This window comes from Alligator mississippiensis, chromosome 3 (assembly GCF_030867095.1).
Source record: "Alligator mississippiensis isolate rAllMis1 chromosome 3, rAllMis1, whole genome shotgun sequence".
Classification (NCBI taxonomy): domain Eukaryota; kingdom Metazoa; phylum Chordata; order Crocodylia; family Alligatoridae; genus Alligator; species Alligator mississippiensis.
In genome coordinates, this window is record NC_081826.1 from 261,904,441 (window position 1) to 261,925,818 (window position 21,378).

Consider the following 21,378-nt stretch of genomic DNA (forward strand, 5'->3'; position numbering starts at 1 on the left):
ATCAAAGTTAATGCTCAGATTTTAATAAAAATGTTATTATTTTTACTAGAAATGTTTACTGCTTTTAGACCTACAGTAGTTCCACATGTCTCTCATCAAATGTTTTCGTAATCACTTCACACACAAGAACACAAGGGACTAGGACCGGAAATGGCCGTCTTGGGCATGGAGTCCAGTCCTAGGCTATTATTTACACATGAACCTACTGGGTGCACCCCAGTCAAAAATCACCAGTTACAGGCATGGAACCTGTCTTAATGCTTCAGAAGAATGCAAAAAATTTACCAGAAACACGTAGCATTCATAAGGCCAAAAAAATCTGGCCCCATTTGACAATCAGCAGAAGCCCAGATGAATGGAAATATCAAGTATCTTCCACACTACAAACAAGTTGCCTATATTCACCAATGTGAGTATTGCAAGGACAAGACTTCACATATCATACATATTCACTGATAAGCCAAAACTCCCCATACTATCACCCCTTCCAAAAACTTAACCAGTTTAATCTTATTAATGCAAATTTTTTTCTTCCACCACTTTGCTTGAAAGACTACAGCAAAACTTCTCTCTCAATAGCTATAAATCTTCGAATTCGCAATCTAAGTTTATCTGTAACCAGTTTGTAGCTCAAGAAATCTAAACAGAAATTAACAGAGTTGAAATCTCTGTTTTTCAAGATTTAACCATGTAATGAAAGAGCAGTCTTGCTACAAATACAGACTAGACTAAACTGGCAAAGCTGAATATGTAAGAAAGTTCTGCAACTCTTATTTGCTTGACTCTGGATAGGACAATCATTTTTTCAAAAGCACTAAAAGACAACAGTTTAAAAAAATCTCTTAAGAATTCTATACTTGTTCATACACCAAATATTACAGAGCAAAAAGCATACCTCATTTTTAAACTCACCTGCTTCTGTAGCCACCTCTCACGCCTCCTTTGTTTTCTCCTCAAACTCTTCAATTTGTTTCTCTCTCTTTTGCTTAGCTTTTTTTGGTGGACAGTAACTAAGGAGATACTGGCAGGTTCCTGATCAACTGGTGTGATATTCTCCTGTCCAGTGTCATCATCTTCTGCAGAACTTGCAGATGGAAACAGATCCATCACAGAAGGTAGCTGGTCAGCAGTGGCACTCCCAGAACATTGTTCAGATGCTTGGAAACCACATTCACATTCTGTCCCCCTTTGTGTTAATGCATTACAGGAAGTAACTGAAAACCTTTTTGACAGTTCATCAGCATCAAAACTATATAGGCCCTGAAAGGAATTCTCTCTACTGGACTCTAATTGCAAATTACTGTTTGGGTAAATGGGCTGTGTATCATTTTGCCTGTGATAAATAGGTCCATTACCTGAAGTTCCACATAAATTAGGCAACAAAATGAGTTTCTCTCTGATGTTCAAATCCAAACTATGTGATTTTCTATGAAAAGCTTTTATCAAATGTATATCATTCACAGGCCAGGAAGCTGAAATACTCTTTTTTTGATTGAACACCTTAAAGTGTGGTTTTCTACTATTTATATCAAAGTTGGTTGCTCGCACCTCTAGGCAAAGTGCTTCTGTTAATCTTCCACTTCCATTATAATTTTTGGTCATGTATGAAATCCCTGGATTTCTGATTTCCAAAGTTCCACCTGTCACTTTGTGTTGGATTTTCTTGTTAAAACCAGACTGAGCTTTACAAAGTGACAAGTGTTTTAATGATGATCTTGGGAGTTTAACTGAACAAGCTGGCTGAAAATCAGTCCGACTCTTGCAGAAATGTATATTTGCAAATTGACCACAGGAACATTTTGTGTTGCGAACAAAGTTAAAGCCCCCCAGACGGGTCCCACAGAATGGGCAGTTCAGTTTTCCAATCGTCCACTGTGCCTAAGAATGAAAACAAAAACAACAAAACAATGCAAAACAATGAAATCATTATAAACCAAAATAAAGGAAAAAAACTCTATTAGATTCCCTATTCTCCTATGGTAAAAGGACTGATAGAAAACAGGCTGAATAACACAAAAATATCAAATGTAAATAAATAAAATTAGATCTCTGAAAAAGTTCTTTGATATAAAGATACAAACATTAAAAACACTAAAACCCCCCCACAGATTTCAATTTGTAACTGATTAAAAAACATTCTTAAATGTGCCAAGGCAGCTTGCAGATAGGTGCTGTATTACTAATAAGATATTAGACTCCTTAAAAAATTAAATTAGTTTACAGTGCTAATCTTGAATTAGCTAGTACAATTTCATAGTTTAGTTTTCTGGGTGTCCATACGCTTCTTGCCTACTAAACGCAGTGGGAGCTGATTTCCCATAAAAATGAATAAAGCTTTTGTTTCACTTATCACACAAATTCCAAATGGTATATTTTATACTTTCAAGAGATAGATAATATATCAAAAATCATCAAAAATGAGAAATTAACAACAGAGCTGGCATCAGCAAAAGTGAAACTGAGTACATGCAGGTACCATAACAAACTCACCATGTAGTGAATTTTTTTAATAAAAGTATTCTTTTCCTAGGATTCATAAAATTGAAATATTGTTTATAATTTTAAGTCAGCACTTTCTTCCTTAAGACAAGATGTACTAAGGCTCCAAATGTGCAAACATTTACATTCACAACTTTACTTAAGAGACAAATCAACTCAGTATGCATTAGGGTGAAGTTACATATCACACTTAGACCATGCTAAATATGTGGAATGCCAAGCAGTGTAGAAGTTAGAATATGTTGAGAGCAGTCCCACCCTTAGCTTCCTATTCAGTGGAACTATTTAGGCAAGTACTTATAGCCTGAGTGATTATATGACATTAGGCTAGACTTTACCAAGGGTGGTGTCACATATTCAACTGAACACTTACTAATTGCTGTTAAAACTCAAGCACCCACACATTCAAGCAGTTTAACATGTGTTAAGTGCCTTCTAAGGCACACATTATACCTGGACCATACTAAGGTCACTTAAAATTCAAGCATTCATACCAAGTGCCTTCTGAGTGTCTCAAAGTTTTGCCACTTCAGGCAAAGGTTAACTGTGAGCTTTGCTACCCAGCACCACAGAGATAAAAGGAGCAATTTGCAGTCCTCTGGCATCCCAGGATGCACCACTCCCAGCCCCAAAAGCAGAGATCAAGCCCACATACCCTTGCTCCTAGCCATGCACCTGCTCCCCAGCCCTTTAGTGGCAAGTCAGAGATGTGCAAGCAAGAAAAGATATTAACCCTTAATGTGACACTGCTCGGAGTTCATTTAACTTTAACACAGCTTAAAATTTCAGATTTAGCATGGTCTAAATATAACATGTCACTTCACCCTTAGAGTTGCAAAGTGGTTCCTTCACAGGTGAGGGTTATCTCCTTAACAAGTTCTAACTTTGATAGGTAACTACACCCAGTGACTTGCAATGATTACAAGTGAATGAATGTATGATACCATCCTAACACATTCCAACTCTAATATATCACAACATTCCAATGATATTCAACTGTTGAAAGTGAATATGTGATAAGGCCCTAAGGCGAGTTCCTAAAGTTTTAAGGGGAGTTAACAGCAGGCAGCCCAGAACTTCCCATTACAACACTCTGTTTTCAACTGCTTATAACTATAAGCAATCAAATACACCTGTACTTTAATCATCTGGGTAGAAATTCTCCATGGTGCTTTGCCTCTGGGTGAATATTTTGAAAACCTTAAAAAAAATCAGATCAGTAGTTTCAGAGAATGCTATAAGGCAGTGGTGCTCAACCTTTTTGCTCTGTGAGCCGGATGGACACTCCTTGAACCATCTGTGGGACAGATCCTGCCAGTGGGTGCAATCTGGCCACACAGAAGAGGGTGGGGACAGCCCCGCCCCAATCCAGCCATGGTTGAGAGGGGACATGTCCCAGCCACAAACCTGCAACGCAGGGCTTGGCGATTTGGCAGCAGGGGAGGGATGGCAGTATCAATTGCTACTGCTTCCTGGCCGTCAAATTTCCTGAGCCATGGTGAACCCCGCAGACTTGCCCTATGGGCCAGGAGTTGAACACATCCAATATAAGGGGAAAAGATGTACTTTCTGTTTTGTAACATTAAAAAAAATACTCTGGCAAACCTTTCTTTAAAAAGTTCTGTAGCAAGTTGTTGCTTAGTTCGTTATTTTTCCTGGGGAAAACTTGTCCCCACAAGAAAAAAAAAGTCCATAACAAAGCAACCATTGTGGCTTGGGGCTAATTGTGTGGCTCCATTCTCCCCCTCCATCATGCCCCAAGCTTCACAGATGTTATCATTCAATTATTATGTCATGTGACATTCTTTCTACTTAGACCCTTTTTGGGCTCCCCACTACTTTCAGCCCCTGTCTCTGGGCTCTTGGACACCCTAAGTCATCTGCCCAGCCTGCCTCTAGACTCCAGGACCCTCAGGTCACATACACAGCTGCTCCCTGGGCTCTCAGGCTCTCACGCTGGATGCTGGATCCAGAGGCATTTGCCAGTACCCATGATTTGGTTCAAGGTAGTTATATACTTGGGGTTACCAATTCCCTCCACCATCTCATCGATTTGGGGCATAGGGTATATGTCACACTTTGAAAATGTGTTGATTTTCAGAAGTCAATGCAAAACCAAATCATGTGGTTGGGCTTTGGCACCAACACTATCAGGCTACTCCACTCGCTCCCCGATTCCTCGATCATCCCTAAGTCCAACATCTTTTTAACTTCCTGGTGGGAATTTGCAAGTGACCCTTTTGAATTGTTCATCCCAGCTTGAGGATAATCTAGTGTTCTGTTAATGTAGTCCAGCCCGGACTCCTGGTAAATATCTCTTTAAATTCCACCATAAGGCCCTTCATTTTCACCTGTTGAGTTGAGGTCAATGTCTCCCCTAGTTTGAGGCCCTTTATCGGATCTGGGAGGGGATCTAAGATTCCTAGATCAGCTTCCAGAGAGCCTTCCAGGGTTTTATCAAGTTAATGTGGTAAATCTATGCCCTTTGTCATTTCTCCACCAGGCGAACCTTATAATTTACCTGCCCTACCCTCCTCAGGACCTCAAAAGGTCCTTGCCACTTTGCCAGTAACTTACTTTTGGAGAAGGGGAGTAATAGTTGGACTCAATCCTTTGGTTGGGAGACACAGAGCCGAGCTTTTCTATTATATTGCTGTTCTTGCTCCTGTTGGGCTGCTTCAAGTTTTTTCTTTATGTGGGCCCCAACCAGATCTAACCTCCCTTGCAGCTTCAAAACATACCACATTATGTTTTGTATCACAGTTCCCTGGACCTGCCAGGACTCTTGCAGGAGGTCTAGCACACCCCAAAGATGCCTCCCACAGTACAATTCAAAAGACAAAAAGCCAGTGGAAGACTGTGGAACCTCATGTATGGTGAATGCATCTGATCCCAATTCTGCATCTCCTCTGATACAAATTTCCTCAACATCCCTTCAGTGTTCAGTTAAACCTTTCAACTAGGCCATCAATTTGAGGATGTACGCTGAAGTTTTGACCAAATAAGCTTTCAATAGACATGAAGGCTGTATCTTGGTCCATTAAAAAGTCTTTAGGAATGCTCACCTGGGAAAAAAATCTGTGAAAAAATTTGTGCTGATGCTGAATAGAATGCCACCACCTCAGGGTAGCAGGTAGCACAATTGACCAGGACCAGAAAGTAGAGGTTCACTGATACATAGGTCCTATATCGTATCAGCAACGATATAAGGATAATTGATATTATCAACAATCGGCTTTTTTTTGGCTGATGTGGCCAATAACGTCACTGATAAATGCTCCATGCATGAGCAGCTGCAGGACAGCATGCAGGTGGCCAGAAGCGCAGAATGTGGCTAGTAAGTCTGTTATGGGGTAAGGGTCGGGAGAGGGAAGGCGCACGGGGGATGCAGATAAAGATCTCCACGGAGAGGGACAGAGTGGGGCTGGGGCGGGGCCAGGGCACAGGACAGAGCCACAAGTGGCTTGTCTGGGGCACATGGGGATGGGGGGCGGCTCCTGCTAGTATGTGCATCCAAGGAGGGCATGGGGAGGTGGGGGGTGTGTGCCACCGAATCCGTGCAGAGGCAAGGGCAGGCTGCCACTGTGGGCTGGGGCTGTGCCAAGCTCTTCCCAGTGGAGGGGTTGGGACAGGGCTGTACTCGGGGCAGGCAGCAGCAGTGCTGGGAGGGACGCTATGGGGAGGCTACAGCCACCATAAAAATCACGGTAGCCCCCCTCCCAGCACCGCTGCCACCCACTCTAAGCTCAGCCCGGCCCAGCCCCCACACTGGGAAGAACACAGAGCTGGCCCTGGCCCCAGCCCACAGTGGCAGCCTGCTTTCACCCTATGCACAGTACTGGGTGACATACGCTGGGGTGCCCACTTGGGCTGCACATAGCAGCGGGAACTGCCCCTCCTCTCTGCATCCCCGGACGAGCTGCAGCTCCATTCCATGCCCCACCCCACCCCACCCGCCCCAGCTGGGCAGCACCTTCCCCTTCCCCTTCCCCTGCCCCAGTCCCAGTCCCATTCCCATTCCCTCCCTCACCACAGTAGTCTCGATCTGCCCCCCCCACCAAGCCCTTTCCCTCCCTTCCCCATTGCCCCTTCCCCAACAACAGACTTACCAGCCAGATGCTGCTCTCCAAGCTGCCAGGCTGCATATTGGCAATCAGATCAGTATTGGCTGATATGGCTTGTTAAAAATCAGCCATCAGTATCAGCCCCAAAAAATTCTGTCATTGCACCCCTACCAAAAAGGAACCTGGATCCCCTTGATCTTAGTTCCAGTGGTCCCACCAAGTCCACTTCAACCTAAAAAGGCATACCAACCAGCAGGATGGGCACCAGGGGGGGCCTTATGGACAAGCTGGGGGCAACCAGCTGGCACTCAGGGCAGGATGCACAATAGTCTTTAATTTCCTGGTATATTCCAGGCCAAAAAAACCTCACCAGCATGCTATCCTGCATGTTTTCTGCCTCCAAATGGCACCCCCAGGGTATGTCATGTTTCAACACCTGGAAACAATATTGCTTTGGGTCCAACAGTTGGAACTGCCAGGCCCTGGTGACATTGTCATCAGAGGTCCCCCTGCAGCTCATAATGGGGGTCCTGGGCTGCTAAGCATGCATCTACTATAGCCCCTTTGGCCCATCCCAACCAGCCACACTGAGCGGCATATACCAGATCCTCTCTTTGACCCTGGATGAAATCTCAGCCTTCCCCACCTGATCTAATGTGTTCTCTTGATGAACGTCAGAGGTCCCCTGATCCTCCACTGCACCCTGACACCTTTCCCCAGAGTGTTTCCTCTGGCTGGTAAGGGCCTCCCACCTGACCTGCTGACATTCTTGACATGACCTGAACTCTGGTCCAAAAAAATATGGGTCTAAAGAGGGAAATATCTCCCCCAGTTCTGGTTCTGTGAGACTGGGGTCCATCCACCTGGGTTTTATGCATTTTCTGGGCCAACCAGATCAGCTTGGTCATCAAGCCCCAGTCTCATCCCACCCCCACCACCACAGGATAAGCTAGATGGCAGGCCACCGTAGCTCTTACAAGCTCTTCCTCTCCCCTGATGGTCAGTTTCAGGTGGCCTATGGGGTACGGTCAGATATACCCAGGAAAGCATGTGATGTGCTCACATTCACCTACTGTGACATCTGCTGGACTCACATACTGCTCGTGTGCAAATGTTTGCCCAGAGCCCAAGTCTATGAGTCCTATCAGGAGATCCCCGATATTTACAGGGATCATATCTCCCCTCAGGTCTGGGCTCTCTGGTCTTGCCTCTGAGACCAAGGCATGGGAGTATCCACAGTCCCTCTGTGGGAGCCCCAGTATCTGTGCCCTTTCATTTTGCATTGGAAGTATATAATCTATGCCTGCATTCCTCCACCTACTGGGATGCCCCAGGTGGCCTTCTTCTCCAGGCTCCCCACTCAAAAGCTGTCCTCCAGTCTGGGACCTTGGAGATGGAGATAATGCCCCTACCACAGGCCTCCCTAGACCCCTGGCTGGCTTGCTGTGGAGCCTCAGCTTCCTTAGGCCCATAGGTTGCCATTTTTTCCAGGGTTCCCAGCCATCTAACTCCACAACCATGAAGTCCTCTACCCTCCAATGTGGCTTCCTCCAGGCTAGCCACCCTGGAGCGAGTGATACACCCACCTTTGGGCTTTTACTGGAAGGATGGCACAGAATTGTTCCAATGCCACTAGAGTTCCATGACCTCTGCAGCCAACCAAGCATCTGGGTTTAGCCATCAGGTGCATACATCTTTTAACTTCCAGGCCATAGCTTGGGGCTGCACATTTGGGTCCCAAGATTCCAACCAGAACTGGCAGTGATAAGCCTCCTCCATGAGTCAGTATGGCTGTTTTGAGGGCTCTAGTGTCTATTGCCAAGTCTGCTCCCATGGCCCAATAAGCAACCTGTGTCTTCCCCAGTTAACAGGGGGATCACCCACACAGCCCATGTGTCCTGTGTCTACTGATATACCTCTACCACCCACTTCAAACATGGCAAGAAAATCCTCCAGATCATTTGCCAGTCTCTTCACTGTGAGTACTCTTCCCTCTAACTTCTGGGAACCTGGTGACTCAACAATGCAATAGAGGTCTGACAAGCACCCAACTGCCTTTTCAGGAACTCCTGCTGATGCTGCTCTCTGGAACTACTGTTACTGGGTTTGGAGCTGCTGAAACAGCTGCTGCTGCTGCAGTCCCTCCAGACATTTTACCAGGGTTCTGGTCTCCATGGAGACTGGAACTGGCATTGGGGTTTAGAATGCTTGTGTTCTCCGCCATGTATGATTGGTTGTTGCTCAGTAGTTTATTTTTCCTGGAGCAAACTTGTCCCCACAAGGAAAACAATACCCATGACAAAGCAATCACTTAAACATACAATCAACAAAGGGTTAACTCACAGCCCTGGTCCTCCCTTGGACACAGAGAGAAGGCATTGCAGCTCAGGGCTACCTCCTTGGTAGCCTACCTGCCTGCCTGACAGCAATGAGAAGAGAACTAAAATTGGCTGGAGAGAGACTAGAACAAGGAGTCAAGGGGTAAAAATAGAGGTCACCATACAAAGAAGATCAGCTCTGGTGGGACGCATCCTGCCATAGCTGATTCACTTTATGAAGCCACATGTTCCCCTTCCCCAGGGAGCCCCTGTGTACCTTGCTGCCCTCTGCTTCCTTCCCACAACTACACCAGATCCTGTGGAGGCAGGGGTTGGCTTAGGTTCCACAGAGGGACCTGTGACCTGTGCCTCCATGTGAAGAACAGGCTGGCACAGATCCCAGCATGGAGGTGCTGAACACGGGGAATTCCCAGCACCCCAGGACTCTATACTGGGACCCACGCTAAGTCCTGCACTGACTTGTCCTTTAAACAGAGGCAGAGAGTCATGCAGGTCTCAGTGTGGAGGCATGGGGCACCGGGAATTCCCCAGGTCCTGTGCTTCCATTCTGGGACCTATGTGGGCTTTTCCTGCTTATGGAGATGTGCTTCTGAAGAACCTGGAGCACCCTGACTTTCCCTGCTTACAGAGAAAAACCATGTCGAGTCAGGCCCATCAAGCCACTGAGCTTGTCCCTGCTCAGGGCAACTGGAAAACATTGGACATTCCAAGCTGCCTATTCTATCCTGACAGAGCAAACAGACATCCACTGCAACAAAGTGGCACTATTTATCCTACATTTTGTCACAGCCAAAGATGCAGTGTGACAAAGAGTGGAGAAGTCTCTATGCTTGCCATTTGCACTGCCATAATTTTGGAGGCCCAAATGTGATATCCTGTGATGTGTTTCTACTGAAGGACAGGGGAGAAGATGACTTTAACCGGGGGAGGGAAAGGATAAACTGACTGCATAAGGAGATAGGAGTGGAGACTGGGACAGGCTGGGGAAGAAGACTGGAACTACATTAAGAAGCCTAAGGAATGGAGAGCAGAACTTGGCCTGCAAGAAGAATGGGGCCAAGACAAAGGGTAGGACTAAAAGAGAGAAAGATTGTAAGTGATGAGGTGCAAAAGATCAGGCTTGTGAGGACACAGAAAGATGGGTCAAGAGCCTTGAGTCTCACTATTCTTTTGCTGTTAGCACATATCTCTACAACCCCCTGGCAAAGTGTACTGCTCCACAGAGAGCAAGGGTCGGCAACCTATGGCCTGCAGGTTGGATCCAAACCACTAAGGGATTTTTTATCCAGCCTGCCAAGCACAACAAAACAGAAATTTATATATCCTTTTGTAGGCAAATTGTGTGTGGAAATGCTTCATCTAGAGAAGGACTATCTAACAATTATTGCCTCCAGCCTGCTTTAGGAGCAAGCTGGGTTAATTTGGCCAGCTGTTAGTGAATGGTTGCAGACCCCTGACACAAAGATTAACAAGACACTGATGCTATCAGTTATTTTGTTAGCTCAACTGTCAAAAGTTCAGTGGTATGAAGCTAGGGTGGCCATCATCGAGGATATTCCAGTTTTTTTCTACTCTGTCCTCTATTCATATGAAACCCGATGCCTTTATGTCCTTAATTTTTCTCTTCAAGAGAAAAATAGAGGACATACAGGTGTCCGGTTTTGTATCAATAGAGGACAGAGGACAACTGGACTGTCCTCTATAATGGTTACCCTATATAAAGCTAATGTGATGTCAAAATTATGTCATGTGACGAGATCTCTGTTTTTCCAGCTTGATTTTAACTAATTAAGAACACCTTGTTTTGTAAATGCCCAAAAATAGTATAAACTACTATGCTGAAGTGCTGAGTGTGCACAACTGCAACTGAAATCAATAAGCACTCTTTCTGAATACATAAAATGCTGCAAAATTCAAAGTTCTAAGAAATATTAGACCTTAGACTTCTCTGATAAGGCACCTAAAATTGGTAGAAACTTCATAAACAAGAAAATACCTTCTCATTTTCTAGGGGTCTGGGAAGGTTTCTAAAGTATTCACTTACTATAGCGGGATGATCTATAGAAAAGTCCACAAGTAAATAAATATTTAAGAGTTGGACTAGATCAGGGCTGTCAACTGGCAGCTGTTGGGTTACATGTGGTACAAGGGGTCAGCATGCAGCTCGTGGGCTGCACATAGTTGGACAGCCATGGACTAGATGACTTTTGAAGTCCCTTATTACCATGTAATTTTATGATTCTGTGTATAATAAATAAAGCCAAGGGACATACACTAAACAAGGAAAATGGAACAAAATAATAAAATTACTGTTTCCTAATTGAACATTGTTCATCCTGTAGAATGAAAAAGAAAGACGTGGAAAAAATGGCTGGTATCCAAACGCATATGCCCAAATAAAAAGAATTAAGTTTGCACAGACATTACACCCCAACAAAAATAATGCACCTACTAGTACGCTTTTTTAATTCTTCCATAGAATATCAAGTATCAGGAACCATGGACCTACCTTTTCAATAGCACATTTTACCCAGTCAGGAAGGTCTTCTAAGTTCATGTGCCAGACATTACAAGTATTCTGAGCAGCAGTTGAAAACTGTTAAATAAAGATACATTTCATTGAGAATCAACATTCATGTATGTATTCTCTTAGAATATAGCCTTTAAAATGAACTGAAAAGGAAAGCATTTTAAAAGTATGCAAGGAGAGGCAACATTATTTTTTTTTAAAAGAAAGCATTTGAAGAGTGACTTATTTATGAATACACTTGTAAAATCCAGAGATGTTAGTGTACCAATTCAACCAAAAACCTGGGTGCTGTAATACCTAGTAAGTTTATTGATCTTAAGAAAGTGGACAGATTGTCTGAAATCATAGAGGTTTGTGAAACCATAGAAGAAAGCCAAACCAACAGCACCATTTAACTTTCTTTAGCCTCCTATGAAATGTACTAGGAAAATTATTTAAAAACAGATTGAGCTTGTACAATTTTTGCCAGTACAACAGGACACAATTCAGTGTAAAAAGATTCTGAAAAATGTTTTCCAAATTAGCCAACTACTTACTTTCTAAAAATACTGTAAAAATTGGCATTCTTAAAAATATGGGTCATTGTAATATGAACCCTGCCTGAGACTGCTTCATTCCATAGGGAAATGAAATTTTGGCATTTCTAAGGGCAATAATGCGCAGAACAAGCAGCAAAATTAGCAGCAAAATATTTCATGTGTATTTGTAGTTAAGAATCCTTTTAGATTGCAATTCAGTTTTGGAATGGTTAAAACTTTACTGACTAAAAGTAATTAAAACTACATAACCAACTTTTATTCCAAAGTTACTGAACTAAGTCACTACCCCTTGAGTTTTTAAAGTACAAAAGTCAATGGGGAAGGAACAGCTATCTTTTACTGGGTACTGGGAGTAGCACAGACAAAGCAAATCAGTCTACCACTATGCCAAGCCACTGTTCTTAAGTGCAGAAGGTCTACACTACACAAAGCTGCTATGCTAAATTAATCCTCTCTGAAAGGAACAGATTCTTCTTCCTGACCTCTACTAAGGAGCCCTACAGAAAGTCAATTTATTCTGTTTTGAAGAAGAATCAGGATTTCTATCTAAATTGCTTATATAATTTTATCACTTTGGCATCTGGTCTTCAGCGTTATTTCTCAGATTTTACCCCCCTAAAATCTTTATTCACTATTTGGCCACCATTATGCCTTCCATTAGGAATCTAAAGTCTGGTCATGTATGACACAATAGAGTATGGCTCTCAATCACATTCTCCCGGGCATGATGATGGAGCTCCCTAAGCACTATTTCTAAAACTGGCTCCAGTTTGGAACAGTTGGAACATCCATGAAATACAACAGAGATGTCTCCTAATGTTTTGGCCACACGATCTAACCTTCCTAAGAGTTTAAAAGACCTGAATTATACAATGAAAAAAATATTTCCAAACCTTAAACACAGTAGGGGTCAGCAACATTTTAAAGCAAGAGGCTGTTTTAATGAGGCTTAGGTGCTAGAGCAGGCTGCTTCCAATTCTGCCCACACCACTGCTACCACCACAACCACTGCTTTCCCCTGCAGTGCTTCTTCTGCAGCTTTTTTCTACCACCAATGCAAAGCCCCCTGCCAAGAAAATGCTGCAAAAGCTCCTCAACTCCATGGGCCAGATAAAAAGGGCTAGATTTGACCTGCAGGTCATACGTGCCAACCACTTCTAGGGGAAGAGTGATAATCTGTTATAATACTCAGTATCTTAAAAAGAGTAACAAACAAATTGTCTCTCATCTGAAGATATATATCTTGGATCCCTAAAGTATACTGTAACAACCTATAGCAGCAGGATGTTAGCCACTGTGCTCCCCCTACTTTTCCTGTGGCAGACCTGGGTGTTATGTCTTGTGGTTGTGTCAGGGTTGACTGTGTAGTTTTGTTAGCAGGTTAGACAAAGGGTTTGTATAAAATGGTTTAATTAGAGATGATCCTGGCTCAGGCAGAAGGTTAGATTAGACAACTCTAGGGTTCCCTTCTAGCCCAACTTTTCTCTAGTTGGGAACCCTCTATATCTCTATATCCCTCTAGTTGGGAACCTGAAAGACTTTAGGGACACACTTAAAAGCAAAACATGAATCTAGCAAAAGATAAAAAAAAGTTGTAACATGCAATAGGAACTGTAGACAAGGTCAATGTATTATTCTGAACAGTAAAAAGGCAAGAGATTTTTGTATGAATATATTCAAATTTTTTTTCTGTTTTTAAAAGAGAGGGAAAGAGCATTTCTTCATGAACAAGAAGGAAAGATTCCAAAAATAAGATTGCTATCTGATGAGAAAGCTTGGTCTTCCTTGTGCCTGAAGTGTAAAAAACCTACCAAAACAAACTAAGGGGAAATGGGGGCTACGTCAAACTCAGGCAGGTAAATCCTCTGAGACAGATACTGTGAATTGGAAGAAATCATAGAGAATAAAACTTCTCTCTGAATTTCCTGGTCTCTATGTAAGTCATATTTTAACCTTCCAATTTCATTTACATCTGCACCCATCTGGAATAATACAATTGGCTCCAGTGATATGACAGACTATCCTGGCTATTTTTTTATACAGCAAAATTATACAAATCACTAACTGTAGTCCAGTATTATTTCTGCGTCAATATTATATTTTCCTAACCAAGATGAAATAGAAAGTATTAATATTTTATTTTTTATTCCTATTACAACAATCAACCGCTCGCAGCTTGTGGGGCTGTCCTGAGCAGGCACAGGCAGCCCCACGTGGGCTGTGAGCAGCTGCAGCAGGGACCTCTGGGCACGGGGAGGGCAAGGGGCAGCTTTTCCCCGCAGTCCGCACCAGCTTGTCCCCCACCCTCCCCCTCCCCCTCACCTGAGCTTCCCGTGCAGGGGCAGCCACATGGTTCCAGGCCAGAAGCCCCTGCTGGGGCTTCTGGTTGGGGGGGGGGGGGGGGCAGGCCCTGCTGTTGGAGGAGTCCTCCAGGGCTTCCCCTGGGTCCTACTGCCCTTGGTTCCTGTCATCTTTAACAGGAACGAAGGACAGATAAATTTTAATTTTCTAAATTTTTTTAGGGGCCCCGTGGGCCGGATAGAATGGCCTCGTGGGCCAGATGCGGCCTGCGGGCCATATTTTGCCCACCCTGCTTTAGAACATCCTGCTTGAACTCCTTTTGCCTGGCTAAGCAATCAGCAGGGAGTTCTTGTGCTCCTGCAAAGAGTGCACCTTCACCCTTGGGGATGTCCTCTAACTTCTCCCCAAGAGGCTCAGTTTTCTCTGCCACGGACTGACCAGACTCCTCCCTGGGGCTGTCACTTAACCCAACCATGAGGTCACTAGTTTCCTCAATGGCTGGTGGCTGGTTGCAGTCTAAGGGAGTCTGAGTCTCTCCCTTCTCCTCCTCTGTCTCAGTAGCCAATTGGGTGACCAGGCCCTAGGAAGTTTCCACTCCTCCCGCCTTAGCCTTTCTACTCTGTTGACAAGTCACCACATTAACACGGTAGGGCTCTAGGAGGTGGTCTTCCTCCCTTTGCAGGTATTCTAGCTCCAAAACATCACGTCCCACCAGGATGAGAACAGGAGCCCCTTCTAGCACTCCTAGTTCTATGCACATCTCGCAGCCTCTCCACTCGATGGGGGGATGGGTTACCAGTACCTTGAATGGTTGGGACCCCACCCCTTGAATGGTAAGGGTCCTCCCAGGACTATATCCACAGGTGAAACAAGGTTGGCATTGATTAATGACACACTGGCCCCTGTGTCCAGTTCCCTGACAAGGGTTCTCCCATTTACCATTATTCTAGTCCAGTGGATGGCTGTCACCTCCTCTGGGTTTGTAATCCTGTAGCAACAGGTATGACCCTCAGAGTGGCTCAGGTCTCCCCACTCACTGCTTACAGCTGTTGCACGTCTGACTGGCTTGGGTTTGTTGCTTAGCTTTGGGCAGTTGGGCCTGATGTGGCCCAGCTTCCCACAGTTATAGCACCCCCTCTTTTCCAAATTGGGTGGTTTGTCCGAATCTGGGGCCAGCTTCTGCTCAGCAGGAGGTGACCCTCTTTCCCCTTTTGGGCTTGGCCCTCCCTTCCCCCTTTTTGGAACCCTTCCTGTTCCTTCCCAAGGTAGGGAGGCTTCTTGTCCAGCCCCTCACGATTTAGCAACAGCTTGTCCGCAATTTCAGTGGCCTCTTGGATGGTTTGGGAGGCCCTGTCTTTGACTAGGATTTTAATCTCCTTCGGACAGCGGTGATAAAATTGGTCCAGTGCTATGAAGTTTAGTGCCTTCTCTCTATTGTCAGCCTTGGCTCCGTCTGCCCATTTAAGAAGTAAGTGCCACACCTGGGCGGCAAACTCAACCACTGTCTTCCCCAGTTGTAGGATGGTATTCCGGAATTTTTTCTGGAAATAATCCGGTCCTAACCTGAACCTTGAACATACAGCATTTTTAAAGGCATCATAGTTATCTGCTGATTCCGAGGGCAGGCTGTTCAGGACGTGTCACCTTCAACCATCGTATGGTTAAGGGCCTGAAGACCAAGCCCTACGAGGATCATATGGTTAAGGGCCTGAAGACCAAGCCCTACGAGGAGAGACTAGAGAAACTGGACCTTTTCAGCCTCCACAAGAGGAGGTTGAGAGGCGACCTTGTGGCTGCCTATAAGTTCATCACGGGGGCACAGAAGGGAATAGGTGAGTATTTATTCACCAAGGCGCCCCTGGGGGTTACAAGAAATAATGGCCACAAGCTAGCAGAGATCAGATTTAGATTGGACATTAGGAAGAACTTCTTCACAGTTTGAGTGGCCAAGGTCTGGAACAGGCTCCCAAGGGAGGTGGTGCTCTCCCCTACCCTGGGGATCTTCCAGAGGAGGTTAGATGAGTATCTAGCTGGGGTCATCTAGACCCAGCACTCTTTCCTGCTTATGCAGGGGGTCGGACTCGATGATCTATTGAGGTCCCTTCCGACCCTAGCATCTATGAATCTATGAATCAAATAGCTTTTCATAATCTATCAAAGTACTACACAGGTTTACATATTATAGTATGAGTTGACAAAATAATAGTGTGATACCCTCTCAGAATATCTTAAAATGATAGCTGTAAAATTGGGAAAGTTTTAGTAAAACAATGTAACAAAGGTTATTCTTGACAGCAAATACCCTAATTTATTTTATATGTCTACATTTTTATATAGTGCCCATAACCGCCACTCAAGGAAACACATCATTTTTCAAATACAGAATTTGAATTTGCAAGGAATTTCATTTCAACATTTATCCAACAGTAAAAAAAAAAACAAAAAACTCTCTCTGAAATATAGTACAATGGGACTGAGAGAAAAAGTCATCACTTACCTCAATGGGAACTGCATAAAGTTGTTGAGAAAATAACCTATTCCCATCTATTCTTTCTGTGCAACTGACCACATTGATTCATAAACTAACCTTGTAAACTGACACTTGAGCACATTTTAAAATCTGTGAGGATTCTAATGACTACTTTACTTTTAATGAAGCCCTAAGCTTCTTGTTTTTTAAAACATTTCTTATCTTACTCTGACAAGTTTCTATGTAAAATTCCTCCCAACAATCTATTTTAATCTAAACTTTTGAAAGTTTTGCTTCCATCTGCCACTCAGCTATTTTCTGTCAATGTTATTAACCCCAAAAGGTATCCCAAAAGCATCTGAGACCATCTATTATTTTGTGTTTGTACAGTTTCTAAAACAAGTGAAATTATTATTGGTTGACCCTGAGGCATTGATATAACAACAACGATGATGTAGTAACTTCTACAAAGCTCTTGTGTGGCGAAACAAAAAAAGGAACTGGGGGAAGGCATCAACAATAAATGATCACCATGTGCCTACACATACACAAAAATATTGTTGGACTGAATTTCATTTTCAGTCTGATGACTTTATGCAGCTCTGGCAGTATACAGAGGCCTTACAGTAGGAATAATTAATATTTCCACACAGGTTAAAGTCTTCTTTACATGATTAGAGTGGCATATAGTACCCATTAGCGTAAATGAAAAAATTAGGCCCTATTATTTCCACTTTATCACATATCCCAGGGATATTAGGCAGTTTTTCACCCAGCAGCTCCATCTTTGTTCATGGCTACTAGAGGAAGTGTTTGGAGTGAAGGGTCAGCTCATCATTCTTTTCAGCTGTCACTCAGCTGGAAGATTCCCAGAGTAGGAACCTCTGCCACACTGTACAGTCAGAATGGCCAGATCTCCACCAATATCATTCCTCATCATCTTAAGTTACAAATGTATTCACTGTGGGCACATAACCTCTGATATGATCAGAGGTGGAAAGGGACTGAGGAGTTGCTACTGGGGCTACTTAGCAGACTTTAAAGCATTTCCCTTCTTCTCAACATTCATGTTTGATTCTGTGGTTGAAGAAGTATTGAGGGCTATGTTGCAGATATGTATGTGGCCAGGGCTTGGCCCTACCTAGTAAGTTAGTCCTGGATAAAACAGTAAACTGAGATGGCCACATTTTTTTGGATTCACCAATAGCAAGATGTGTCAACAGAAGCTTGTCTGAATCTAGGGATTCGAACTATAAATTTGGAAAACAATATCAATGTTTGAGCCTCTAAATGTTGAAAATCCCTGATATCTGTTTGGCTGTGTACCAGTTTTTAATAGGCCATTGACCATATTAGCCTCACAAAAGAATGAAAAAATAATTTTAATCCCTACTGGTTGCTGCTTCCCCAACTGGCAGACAGTAATTTGTTGAGTTTCTGGTGCATCAAAAATCAATACAGTATACTTGTTTACTTTTCTCTTTGATCGAATACCATAAAAAGATGTCAGCACAATTGTGAATATCTTTGGAAAGAAAGATTGGTAACTGAATGTTGTTACAAAGCAACAGGAGATGCTCTTGCATTGTTTTCTGTAAGATTATTCTATTGACAAAATTAAAAATTAAGAAACGGTAATTTGTAGGGCATGTTATTGTAAGATAGGTCAGATCTGGGGAGTTACGTTATGTGTGTCACATGCACCACCTCACACCTTTTTAAAATGACAAGCAAAAAATCATTCCGACTGAAAAAGCAGGTACAGATAATTTAACTTCACCAACATAATACATAAACAGATTTTAGAAAACTGTAGGATTCTGCTACAACAAGCGTATCAAGATTAAAAGAGGGATGGATTAGTTTTATGTAAATAATGTCACAACCAATGATAAAACATAGCATGCAGATATGTAAGGGACATCAACCTTTATACTGTAGAATAGTGTTCATTAAGGTACTTGCCAGACCAGAAATTCAGGTAAAGGTATGATAGGATCTGATGTACAATCCACATGATCGCACCTCCTGTCATGCCACATGGGCATCGTGGGAGGTGTGACTGTGGAATCCAGCATGAGATCCAATCATGCCTTATTGCCAGTGTATGGGGAGCCTGGGATCACGATCCCATGCACCCCCTGTACCAGCAGGTAGCAAGCTCCTACATGGGGCACTCCCCCTGGCTACATATGTACACCCTTGTGGTTGGGAGCCCCATCAACTGATAGGGCTCCCAGCAAAGGGGAGCACCTGGTCACACGTTCAATTAATAGCATGATAAGAATGAGCCACAAAGTTATTACACATTGTTTGTGGAATGTGTGATTTATTTCTGGCTTTATCATGCTATTAACTGATTAAACGTGTAGCTGGGTCACAGCTGGTTAATTACATCCTAAGTGTAATGTGTAGATGAGCCTTAATGTCTACTTGCTGTCCTCAGTGGCATTATTGCTTAAGTTCTGTTGTGTGGGTGTCCATATTTGGGTAATTGCCACTGCAGCAGATAGTGCAGTGACAACTGACATAAATTTTGATCTCATGTAGCTACTCCAATATTCCTATTTTAATGTTATACATAGAAACAATGGCACTATACAATAACTTACTTCACACTGTTGTTTCCCATGACATTTAATGAGGCAATCAGAATTTGCTACATATTTTCTACACTTCCAACACCGAAGCATATCAGCCTCTTGGCTATTCATTTTAACTCGTGATTCTTCAACTCTTTATCTGTATGAAAAGACCACAAAAATGTATAATTAATTTAGACATCTATAATCTGCTTACATTATGTAGGATCTCCACTTGCAACCCCTCCAGGCATAAGTTGTTTCCTTTCTCACTCATGCTAAAACACAACACTGTTTTTATGAAGCACATATTCATCCAAATATTTCAAAGTACTTTACACAGTAAGATAACCATTCTGAGCTGCTAGTTTCAGTAACCTGAATGATTATTCAAAAAAATCACAAAGAACCATGAATATATATGGTGCTATAATACTGAGACAAGATCCTTTTCCTAATGACTTTTTTTTAATTGCTCTAAAGCAGGGGTGACCAAGGCCCAAAGCAGGTATTGCACTTAAGACATGATTAGCCTGTTAATCACACCTTAAATAGGAACCTAGCCACACATTCAGGCCACAAAACAGGAAACCAGGCACAAAATTATCCTACAAAGTATGTGGAATATTTTTGTGCCTGGTTTCCTTCATGCCTTATTGAACATATGGCAGGGTCCCCCGCCATGCAGCCTGATGCCGGCTGCTTGGTGGTGCTTAACTGACAACTCCTCCATCCCTGGGACTGCACAAGAGCCAGTACAAGACTTTCATGGGTTCCAAGACTGGAATTGACAGTCAGATGATTACTGGTCTCCCTAGGACCTCACTAGAGCCAATTCAAGACTCTGGTGTGGTTCTGGGGCTGAGACTGACAATCAGCTGATTGCAGGTCCCAGCCCTGGGTCTGTACCAGAGCCGGCTGGAGACTCCAGTGCAGTCTCCAAGCTGGAACTGACAGTCAGTCGACTGTTGGTGCTAGCCCTGGGACAGTGCCAGTACACCAGGCACCCAATGTTCAAATTGCTTGTACAAAGGAATCCGAGGATCATGATCTTGGTCTCCCCTGAACTGGTAAGTAGTAACTGGAATCTGATCCCTGATCCCAAAATCATGTGTCCTGCCATACACGTGGCACAGAAGAAGGTGTAATTGTTGGAAATGGGGAACAGATCCCATTGTGCCATTAAATGAGCATGTGCCAGGGGCCCAAGGTCCAGGCCACAGGCAGGATCTGGCCCATGAAGCCATGTCATCTGTCCTGCACAGATGCCCACATCTCCAGAAACTTGGCAGTGGGGGAACAGTGACAGTGTTAACTGCTGTGGCTCCCAGAGCTATGGCAATTAACGTTGCTGCCACCAATTTGAATCTGTGGTTAGCCTTACCCCGATAACGCAGCCCCACACCCTGTATTGGCCATACATGCCAGATCAGGATGGGGAGGGTGAATTAACTGGACACCACTGCTCTAAAATGCATGGGTCCTTCTACAAAAAGTCAATGGGGTTTCACCTTGGCTTTACAGTCAAATCTCTAGCAAAAACACATTTAAATGAAGGACCAGTCTACACCATAAAGTGTTGCCAATATTATTGCTAGGGGCATAAAAAGACAACAATCCAATACAGAAGAAGACTTCTAGCTTAGTTAATATTGTTCAGGGAGGTAACTATGTTGGCAAAAAAAACCCTTTTGTTATCATATTCTGCATCTCTACCAGGGGCTCTGATGATAGTCATGCCAGCATACCTATAGTGGCAAAATACTTTAAAGAAGCCCTAAAACAGCAGCAAACAGAAAGTGATGTCAACAGATTTTGTGTGTTTTCACCTTATTGCATTCCATTATTTATCTTTGGTTTTCTCTACTCTGTGATCTCCAAAGTCTCCTTTAGGGGCACAACAACACTTTTCACCGTCACCTAATAAAGATAATCTTTTTCCTTCCATTTACTTTGGTTTCCCTGTGCGCACTCCCTGAAAATAAACCTGATATTAGACTTTAAATGCAAAGAATCTCCTAGATCAGAGGTGGGCAATTATTTTGGCTGGAGGG

The 21,378-nt window shown here is 43.5% G+C and overlaps 1 protein-coding gene across 3 annotated transcripts in view; it reads right to left on the minus strand.

The window, feature by feature from the left end:
* The window catches only part of RNF180 (ring finger protein 180), a 137,204-nt gene that overhangs the window by 108,780 nt on the left and 7,046 nt on the right, over positions 1–21,378 (minus strand). For all 3 annotated transcript variants that reach the window (XR_002093057.2, XM_014594074.3, XM_014594073.3), the window contains exons 2-4: positions 19,355–19,484; positions 11,412–11,498; positions 913–1,878 (exon numbers count right to left, since the gene is read on the minus strand). Coding sequence is in view for 2 of the 3 variants with exons in the window: in XM_014594074.3 (XP_014449560.2) it covers positions 913–1,878; positions 11,412–11,498; positions 19,355–19,456 (1,155 nt within the window). In the remaining variant the exon portion in view is untranslated. The remainder of the gene's footprint in view (positions 1–912; positions 1,879–11,411; positions 11,499–19,354; positions 19,485–21,378) is intronic.